Genomic DNA, 10,948 nt, shown 5'->3' with positions numbered 1-10,948 from the left:
GATTAGGGCAGTGCACGAGTCTTTATATGCCCAAAATCTCTTGCAGGATGTCTTGTAGGGTAGTTAGGGTTCTGCTGGCTGGTGAGGGAGAAGCACTTGCAGAGGAGTCAGCGACATTTTGCTGGTCTTCACGGGCAAACCTTTTCAACCTGGTAGCTGCCAGGGAGGCCTGTTTTTGAGCCTTGTTCTGCCCTAAGTGCGCTCTGAGGTAGTGGTTGCCAGGGCAGGTCTTATGGAGCCATTTGTGTAGGACAGAAATATCAAAAGTTCAGGATTAATGTGGCCCGGGAAGAGCAGCTCTTGAGAGTACGTCTGCTCACATGAAACATCAGGCCACACACCCCCTATTGGGTTTATTAAATGTTTATATGATTTTCTAGTTTAAGGTATGAAGAACCAATTAGAGAAAGATCTGTTATCTGGAAAACCCCAGGCCTCAAGCATTCTGGAGAACATTTCTCATACCTGTAATTGAATAAAGCTGAAATAAATACAAAAAGGGACAAGACTGGTTTCACAGGAATATCAAATGTTTATTGCTTAAACTAATGCTGAACAAAATATTTGCAACAGTACTGAAGAGCAAACATACAATGTTTGAGCCGGTGAGAGGGGGAGATTAGTTGAGGGGATTGAACAATTCAGTCACAAGAATCAGACAAAAGAAACCAAAGCGCCACACAATTCATACAACCACCATTACATTAGGCAGAATTAGCTGAAATCCCACATAATTACACACAAGGATGTACAGCAAATGATTTCATCAAGATAAAGAACAGTCCAACTCAAAAACATCAACTCCACTCCCATGTGCACAATGACATTTACTTCTATTTCGGACGTTTGCGATATTGAACAGTAACAGGATAAAGAGGTCACAGGGAGACATGGCAGAATTCAGTTTTCTGGTTAAAGGGAGATCAAATAGAAATACAAATATTAAAGAGCCAATAAGACATCAGGCAGCATCATAGGTAAGTGGCTCTCAAACCAAAGTGGGGAAACCCTGGCCAGGAACTATATGTTTATTACATTATATTATATATATAAATAAGAGTTTTATTAAACTAACTCACCAGCATTCATACAAAGAACATCAATTGACCGGCAGGTGATTCCCTAGAAACCAGTCAAACACCCACTGGCAGAAACATGATGGAATGAAGGTGGCAGAGCCCAAATGGTGATGTGGGAGATACATTTAGTTGTGCATAACCTGCCGGCAGTAACTGAGCTGTCATGAAACAAAGCCCAAACTCACCACGGCAGAAATCATAATACTCTCTAATGTGGAACGTTGCATATTCTGGCATCAAAAAGGCGGAAAGTTCTGATGTAGGTTTCCATGCAGGGAGGGATGCCGGGAAGCGATTGTACCATTCATTTATAATAAAGCATGCATTTCAACATTAAGGTCTATAAACACTCCCAGAGTTGTGACCAATGGGAATACAGCTTGCATAAGCTTGTCCAACCAAATCTGCAGGTTTTTGTTCCACTCACAAAAGGGCCTTTAGCAATAGCAACATACACATCATTTGTTCACATTTTTGCACACAATGTAGACAAAGCAAAGCCGTGCCCGTATGTTCTGGTTCTGCGCAGTTAATGCAGGTCCTATTTGCTAAGACATAAAAAGCCAATACTTTTACTTCAAATACTAAATCACACACTCACAAAATAATATCGGAAACACTGACTATAGAAAAGCATCTGAGGTTAATTCGGGAAAGGTTTCTGTGATCCCATTTTCTTCCTTGTTCATGGTAAGAAACCTGGACCTTCCTTGTATCCCACATATCAAAGCAAAGGGATTCAGTCATGATTTTTATGGTATAGTTTTTATTACTAAATTACACTGTGTACATTAAACAATTCATTCTACCATTTAAAATTGTACTTTTAAACCAATAAATGTATTTTATTAAGTTGGAATATTGGTGTGTGTCAGGCTTTCATGACAGTGCTGCACTTTGAAACTACTGTCAGATAAGCTGGACTTGTATGTTTACTATTCAGTGCTGTTCTCAGATCTACCTTTAGGTTTGGGGTTATGGGAGTATTTTTAGCAGGTGTCAGGGTGCTCTTATCTGGTCACCTTTCCATTGTTCTGCTGAAGGGCTTCTGAGGGGTGGGGGAGAGGTGATATCACTCCAACTTGCAGTGCAGCAGTATCAGAGCCCAAGTCACATGACTAAGGGCACCTGGGAAACAAACAACATTTCTAGCCCCATGTCAGATTTCAAAATTAAATATAAAAAAAATCTGCTCTTTTGAAAAATGGATTTCAATGCAGGATTCTGCTGGATGACTGCTGTTAACTGATGCACTTTGTAAAAAAAACATGTTTTACAATGACAGAATCCCTTTAAGCCCATGTGAGACGTGTGTTTATGGTTTCTATCTCTAGCAATATGGCATCACAAGCTCACAAGTATAAATTCAGATATACACAAAGGATACAGATCGTTGCTTTTCAGTATTCCTGGCACACATTTACCATTCTGTTTTTTTCATACACGTTTACAGCTTAAAAAGAGATACCCAACAGGCTTACAAAATGATATGATTGGTTACTCTGGGTTATTAGACAACTCTGTGGCTTTTACTAAATTTTGACATAAAAAGGTTATTGCACAGGACACTACACAATCAAATTCATAGAATAAAACAGACAGGTATCAAAGCTGACATTGGTGCCAGTGATAAGGGAGATACTGTAGCAGCGCTGACACCTGACAAACACTTCTTCCCCCAATACAATGTTTAAAGTGATGGGGACTTGCCACTTGTGCTTGTCACTATTGATTTCTGCCATTATAAATCTGATTAGCAGTTTTTCTATCGTTCTATTAATATCCGTGGTTATTATTAAGAACTCCTTCATTTATTTATTCTTTCAATAGAAGTGAAATTGATTAAATATACACACCCGCTGTCATTTATCTACATTTTCCCCTCCAGTGCATAAAGATCAGCAACACTATCTTATAGATAAGCAGTTACAGGAATGAAAGCTGTGCATGAAGTAGGAAAAGGCACAACTGCATTTCTACTTGCCTTTCCATACAAACCCCCTGTGCTGAACAGTGCAGAACCCTCTAAGAAAACAATGTATAATCTCTGTTGGCCATGCATTATCACCACTGATAAATCAAATTAATACAAACAGTCCTTCAACATATTCACGTATAAATCGTAACTGCTCCAGTAAGGATCCATCCCATAGGATTCTCACAGATTCCATGGACCTTCATTCAAGCCGCCTGCTATTTAGAAATTGCAGAAAAAGAGCGTATAGAAATGGCGGATGACAGATAATGCTTCTGTAGCAGAATAGCACCTGGCATGTTGTGAGATTTCTGTGCAGCAGTGCAGTGACACAAAGCAAGCGTTTACTGATTCAGAGTGGCTAAAATAATAAAAACAAGGGTCTGATTTGCTGCTGTGTGTTACTGCATTGGTGCCAAGGTGCCAAACGAAAAAAAAATTCAGGTTTATAATCGGATGGCACGGGCAGAGAAAAAGGATGGCACAGGAAATCTCTAGTGTAGTGAGTGCGAAAACATGCTCTGTACTAGCAGAGCGTAACTTAGAAATCCGGTCCTTATAGTTACCAGGAGCAGCTTTATTTCCCTTCTCTCATGGCATAAAAGGTGTTGAGCGTTTCGAAAACAATATGGTCTACTCTAGATACATCAAGACAGACTGCTCCTAAAAGCCATCCCTTTGGCATCTGCCGACCAATGGCTTAAACATAAACACAGTGGTTATAAAGAAAAAGGAAACTAATCAAGACTATTTTTTTTTTAGAGTAAGAGAATCCATCCCATTGTATATACTATATATATGAATAATTGTGCAAGTCCTATGTTAGAGTGCTTAGCTTGGGATTTCTTCCTGCTATAATGTGACATGTGAAAAGGCAGTGTAAGGCTCCCTTTGGTGTACCATAGAACTGAAGTAACATTTGCTTTTTTTTGGGGGGTAGCAGACAGATGTGACTATTATTGCCGTACACTTTATACACACACACGTGCATGGTGAGAGACCCTTCCCAAAATAGAGCATTTCCATTAACAGACCACAGCAGTGCATTATTCTGCTAATATAAAATAAATAAAGTACCAGACAAGAAAATGGAGTGTTTATATAATCTGTGCTATAATGAGACACTAAGCAGCAGAATGTGCTTTATTAAAGCAAGATATTGCTGTTGCATAAAAGAGCTGAACTATGTGTACTTTCCAGTGAAAAACTAAAGTTATGAAATAGTCACCAAATAACTTGGCACCACTTTATTATCTTAAACTTCTGAAGAGCAGTTTCTGGCAATTGCTTGTATTCCTGCACACACAAAATTCCCAGCTTTGCATTTTCCATCTCTGACCGTAACCGGCACAAACAATAAAAATGGGCCATCACTGCAATCTAACAGTAGTCTAAACTGAAAAACACTTTATTATGGAAGAAAGCAGTACCCTTCACAATCACAGACATAAATAGTTACTGCTCTTGAGCCTATTCCAATGATTATCTTACCCTGTGAATAAGGTTGAATGTGCCGGGGCTACATGTAATAGGGCTGACTAAAGAAAAGCCACGCGTGTTTGCATGTATTTGCATCTCTGGAGCACAAGCTGAGGGAGGAAAGCATTAGGAAACTGCCCATCTATTTTACCTCCCATCTATGCAGTTCATCGGTTATATCAAATACAATATAAATCCATAAGAAAGCATAAGAGACTCACACTTTGGATTCCAGTTTAGAATGAAAAACCATGCAATGTTAAGACACTGAATGAGTCCCTAATAAGAAAGTGCTTTTTGTGATATATAAGAACACAAACTTCAGCATTGCTTTACATCACATTAAAGACAAACAACTACCTATCATATGAGGTAATATTGCTGAGATGATGCAAACGTGGAAAATGCATAATGAAATCAGCCCTATTTATGTACCACATTAATCAACAAATACTCAAATAATTGTTTTCTAGGCCCCGAATTGCTTCATTATAGGTTCACATTAGACATCCACGGTACATAGCGGTTCACTGCCTGGCTGGGCAGATTCCACAATGGTCATCTTGGGCTTCTTGCGTGTTTCCTCCTATTAAAAATAAAGCAAAAAAAAATGTACATTTAATTTAAAATTTTCATAAAAAATTATGTTTTGTCATACTGTAATTAAATCACTGAGAACATGATACAGGGTGTTCGGTTAACACAGTGGACCCCCAAGCTAACAAACTGCCCAACCATATTTATAATGACATGAAACAACGTTTCAATGGATCACAAGCAACATGTTGCTCTCCAAACACTTGAACACTCAGTGGCTCTGCAGGTGGAGCGAGTTTTCTCCCTCAAGAAGAAATAAGTCAGAACTGGTTGAATATACGGACGTATGATTACCAAGTCACTTCAGTGTCTGATCCGATCAAAACCAACTGTCAGTGTTTCCGGGTCAGTGGGCCAGGTTTAGGACTGTTGTGTCTACCCTTAATCTTTGCGGTATCCAGCATCCCGTGGTGGTGTCTCAAAATCTCAGGTCCCGCCAGCGTTAACCAATTTAGCGAGGTGGGGAGCGTTGCGGTTGGCCTTCCACACACGTGAAAACCTCCTTTGGTGATGTGAAGAAATGTGTTGCCCCACGATCCATATTTCAGCAGAGAAGTCAGGCTATAGAGATACTTTATGGTTTTCATGCATTATGACTTCAGCGAGGGCAGCATCTCTGCCTTTGTAGTTCAAGAGCTTGGCAATAAGAAGTCTTGGTGGTGCTCCTGGGGCTGGGGGCCTTCCGGGTTGCCATGCCAAACTTGTCTGTGAGCCATTTGTCCAAGAATTGTTCCATATCCGTTTCAGGATAGGTATATTATTTCACCGTAGATGGTTTTCCAGGTCGTCTCTTTCTGCCTCAAGGCAATGCGTTTATCTGAGCTTTCCATCAGGCCTGGCAATCGAGATATGATATTGCTCGCTAATTCTAGTTTAAGTCTCCCTGATGTTCTGGACATCTTGTTTTAGTATAACAAAGTCTATTTTAATTTCATCAATTTTTTTTATAAGGGTAGTGTGGTTGCTAGTTATAGTGCCCAAGATGTCAGAGAGTGTTGGTTCAGTTGTATTAGGGAGCTGCATCAAACTGTTGAGGGATGCTGGGGCAGTCTCTGTGCTAGGATGTGCGGCACATGATATTGCTGCTTGTGGAGGGGATTGCCTACCTCCACTAGGGCTCTGCTGCTTCATGCCTCTGGCAAACGGTGCCAGCTTTAGAGCTGCTGGTATTGCTGCCCCAAATCATGGCACTGTCTCCCAGCCTCACTTTGGTGGGTTGATTACATTGGTCATTTTGTTTGGAATTCGCCATGGCATCCGTCTTCTTTGTGGTTGTGCGGTGATGGCCTATCGGTTTATACACCGGGAACAGTGCGCACCGCTTCCCTGCAGGCATGGCAGCAGATTGCGGGAGGAAGAAAGCCGGCAACAGGATTGTGTCAGTAAATTAGAAGGCTCGTGCCCAGAGCTCACCGGACTTGCGTCTCAATCGGATTGTATGCAGGCCACGCCCCCAATACAAGACCTTTTTAAAAGGTGTTCACTTTTTAAATCAACATAACCATCTGCCACAATAGCCATGTAAAACAACCCATGAGCAGGCATTTAAACTCACCCTCTCCTGTGCCAGTCTTCTCATCTCTTCCTGTAGCTTATTCAAGATATGAAGATTTGGCTTATTCTTTTTGGCAAACTGCTGAAGTTCTATTACACTTTTATCAGAGGTTTCCTGTGAATAAAATAGGCTTGACTACAGAGATCTACAATTCAAAAAACAGTCTAACTAATAAGCAGGCTCACTAGTTATAGCAATAAAGTTCCCAAAAACCTAATCGTATAGAGAAAAATGGATTAGGGCAATTAAACATGGTGCGATTTGTTGTGGCTATTAAACTCCAGAAAATACCCTGCTATACACAATAATTAGAATTGCCACTACTAAAACACTCAAATTGCATAATCACACCAAAATTACATGCATATTTGAGCAATTACACAATTTGAGTGTTTTAGCAAAGATATTCTCAATACTGTCTATGGCAGGGCATCTTCTGGCATTTAGTATCAGCGACAAATGGCACCATGTGCAATTGCCCTAAACCGGACAGTTGTAGAACCACATACTGGAGAGTATAAACGTAAAACGAATCACACGGAATGCAGGCCTTCTGCAGCTTTAGTGTTAACTGTAGGAAGAATGTTTGGTATATTGGTTCACACACCAAAATCCTGGACAGCGCACTCTTCGGATCACATCAAGGAATCGCTTGGTCATCAAATCATTGGTAAAAAACTTGATTTTATTTAAATATTCAACATCTTAAACTGTAAAGCCCTGCGCCTGCACCTCACTTCCTCCTGGCAAATCCCTCTTTTAACCCCACTTAACCCCTCCCAATTGCTTTCATAGTTAACCCTTAAACACGTTATTAAAAATGCAATCCAAATGTGCCCTTAAAAACAAACAGTTCATTAATTGTATTTGAGTTCATTGAGTATAAATTTTATATTTTGTATTTTATATTGTAAATTTTATATTATAAATTTTGAATTTTATATCTCGCTCCGTATATTAATTTATCTCTTGCAAAGCGAATATAAATGTTCAGAATTCTATATCTCAAAAGGCTTTCCATGATTACATTAATGTAATCATGGAAAGCCTTTTGAGATATAGAATTCTGGACATTTATATTCGCTTTGCAAGAGATAAATGGGAGGGGTTAAGTGGGGTTAAAAGAGGGATTTGCCAGGAGGAAGTGAGGTCTCTGATGAAGTGCAGTGACACGAAACGCGTCAGACCTCATGGCGCAGGACTATACAGTTTGTTAAGATGTTGAATATTTAAATAAAATCAAGTTTTTTTACCAATGATTTGATGACCAAGCGATTCCTTGATGTGATCCGAAGAGTGCGCTGTCCAGGATTTTGGTGTGTGCAGTATTTCGTTTCCCTTAGCGACGGACTCAGGGCGGCTGCACCCAGGTCACAACGAAGTCCGGGTAAGACAATATATCCTTATATACTTGGGAAGCTAATCCGGTGATTTTACGAGGGGTCTGGGGCTTTGTGCACCTGGACCAGCAAACCTGAAGGGTGAGCTTAAAACCGGCATTAAGCGTACTTAAAGAATTAAACAAATTAATGTACAATAAATAAAGGAACAGTATATCGCAGGACTCGTAGGAAGAGAAAATATCTTTTGAATCCCAATAAGCAACGCTGAGAATTCTTTTGGTATATTGGTTCATGCTGGTTGGTATGGCCAGTTTAGCAACAATTAAAAAATTGGTATAATTATGTAAATGCTTCTTACCTGTTTCACTATCTTGCTGTTTTCCCTCCCATACATGCGCAATAGGGACCCCCAATTCTTTACATAAGGGTGAAGCAGCTGAAGTATTTTCTGAGATGCCAGCTGCTTTCCTACCCTCTTGTTTTTACCTAATTAAAAAACACAAAATAGTAACATTAGCTGAACATTTTCTGAATCTGTGTTCTCTACACAAGACAATTTTTGCATTATTTTGCTGTTTGCTATGTGTTATTTTGTCTTAAAATATTTCTTTAAAGAGCTAGAATTTAGGGAGGGGGTAGGCGAGTACCTGGACAACCGTCCTATGTATTCTAAAACGGACTTGCTCAAGCCTAAACATGGAGGTCTTTTAATCAAATGTCAGATTTTGTGGTGTTAGAGGTTTTTGAAACCATGACTAAACTTACTCAAAAAGTACGACTTCATGACATTAATTAAAAAATCTGACAAAAGAAAAAAAAGTATGAATGGAAAAGAACACTGAACGATGGGCTAAAAAACACGAATACCTAAAAATTGTAGATTTTTGGAAAATCTTCCTCTATAGATTAGTGGAAAAAACAAAACAAAATCCAATTGTTAGTAAATAGGCTCCTTAAAAATTCAAGCTTGTGGTGAGAGGAATGATTAAGTATTATACCTTCCTGTCAGGTGAAAATATACATCATTCAACCACAATATGCAACAGAGTTGTCTATTCATTATGTTATTTAGTTTCAGATGGTGCAACCAAGTAATGCCAAAATGAAGGTTTTCATTCATGTCCTACCATAGGGCCCTTGTTCCTCTCCCCCTAAGCAGGATTCCTAGCAACCAGTTTTCGGAGTAATTTAAAAAAAAAATGTATAGTATCTCTCTCTCTATACATATCCTAGAAAGCATGTGTCTAAAGTACTCACACCAGCCCCGCACAGTGTGCTTTCCACAAGTCATTACATATTCGCTTTTCTGGTTCTTGCCAGGAATAACTTCAAACTTGATTGATGTGTCACCCATTCCATGATTTCTGGATAAAAAAAAAAGACTGATTATATATTTCTGGCTCTACACTCGAAATAAGACGTTGTTTACTTATTAAAAGGCATAGCTTATTGCTAAGTGCATGGGAACTTTTTCACATTCGAAGCAGCCTAGATTTGGTCACTGCCTCCGCCTGTTTGCGAAGAGAATGTGCAGACCACCTTACCAATCACCGATTCACAGCAGTTGTGGAATATAAACATGAGGAATTATCCAATCTTTCCAACCTGACTTCAACATTTATATCAATGTATGTACTTGATGGTAACAAACTGCATAAATCCAGGTTGGTAGCAAAACAATCCAATCTGTTTAAATATTTGTAATAATAGCATAGCCCATGCAACACTGTAACTGGAACAACCTATTAAGGTGCCTATATTTTCTACAAGAAATTACCATGAAACCATGATTATATGCTTCAACCATAAAGCAAAACAAAAACCTTGCTTTCAGGTGGCACTTTACCAGGGTAATTTAAGAGACATTTTCGTGAAATTCAGCTCTATTAATTGAAATAAACGGAGATATGAAGCAGGGCCATTTCTGGGGCTTCTGATGTATAGCCAGCAAACAGCAGCCCAAGAAATTACCCTGCTACAACCTAATACAAGCAAGAACATTTTATGGTTTTATATTTGCCTTAAATTTCGCAGATTGTAATTTACAAAAAATATGCTTGGTATTCTGCATTATTACCAGTAATCTGAACTATATTTGCAGTATATCTAAGCCAGAATAAAGAAGTTAAATTTGACATTAATTTACCTTTTAAGGCACTCGTGGAGAATTTGATACGGAGACAACAGTCCAGCTTTATTGGTCAACTCATACACACGTGAATCCTCAATACTGATATGGTTAAAATACTGTGCAACAAGAAAACAATATCAATTTAACGCAAGTAAGCAAAGCCTGTACATGGGAGATCAATTACTATGAATATTCTGCTGCCAAACTTCAGATCACTATTCTTTATGCCACTTCCATACAGTAGAAAAGCAGAAAACAGCAAGAATTGAGCAATGTTAATACTGTAGGGAGCAAAGCGCAGGTAATATTCTGCTGTCCTTACCTCAAGTTCATCAGTGTCTTTGGGCTTTTCAATGCAAGTCTGCTTTACAAAATCTGGAATAAGGATTTCTAAAGTAGCACGAGCTGTAAATAATTTAAGTGATGTTTTATTTATATATATTGGCATGTTTATTTGGTATCACATTCATGCCTAGTTCACTACAAACCCGCTAGCATCACCACCACCAGTTACATACTGCTACACACATGTACAACACAGAACAAAGCAGTAAGCAGTAGAGAGTGGGAACTAGATTATACAGGACTACTATATAATATCTATATATACAGTGCCTTGCAAAAGTCTTCACCCCCCCCCCCTTGGCTTTTTACATGTTTTGTTGCCTCACAACCTGGAATTAAAATGGATTGTTTGAGAGTTTGCACCATTTCATTTACAGAACATTCCTACAACTTTGAAGATGTTTTTATTATGAAGCAAAAAACAAATAGGACAAAATAACTGAA

At 39.0% G+C, this 10,948-nt stretch overlaps 1 protein-coding gene across 2 annotated transcripts in view; it reads right to left on the bottom strand.

Annotated features, from left to right (window-relative positions):
- Positions 1 to 512: 512 nt before the first annotated feature.
- The window catches only part of LOC108716057 (microprocessor complex subunit DGCR8), a 32,691-nt gene continuing 22,255 nt past the window's right edge, over positions 513 to 10,948 (bottom strand). For both annotated transcript variants that reach the window (XM_018262148.2, XM_018262157.2), the window contains 6 exons: positions 10,482 to 10,564; positions 10,175 to 10,275; positions 9,286 to 9,392; positions 8,387 to 8,514; positions 6,686 to 6,799; positions 513 to 5,119 (listed from right to left, as the gene is read on the bottom strand). In XM_018262148.2, the coding sequence (XP_018117637.1) occupies positions 5,036 to 5,119; positions 6,686 to 6,799; positions 8,387 to 8,514; positions 9,286 to 9,392; positions 10,175 to 10,275; positions 10,482 to 10,564 (617 nt within the window). In that variant the 3' untranslated portion in view covers positions 513 to 5,035. The remainder of the gene's footprint in view (positions 5,120 to 6,685; positions 6,800 to 8,386; positions 8,515 to 9,285; positions 9,393 to 10,174; positions 10,276 to 10,481; positions 10,565 to 10,948) is intronic.

Source organism: Xenopus laevis, chromosome 1L, assembly GCF_017654675.1.
Source record: "Xenopus laevis strain J_2021 chromosome 1L, Xenopus_laevis_v10.1, whole genome shotgun sequence".
Taxonomy (NCBI): Eukaryota; Metazoa; Chordata; class Amphibia; order Anura; family Pipidae; genus Xenopus; species Xenopus laevis.
This window is presented reverse-complemented; position numbering and strand designations above follow the sequence as displayed.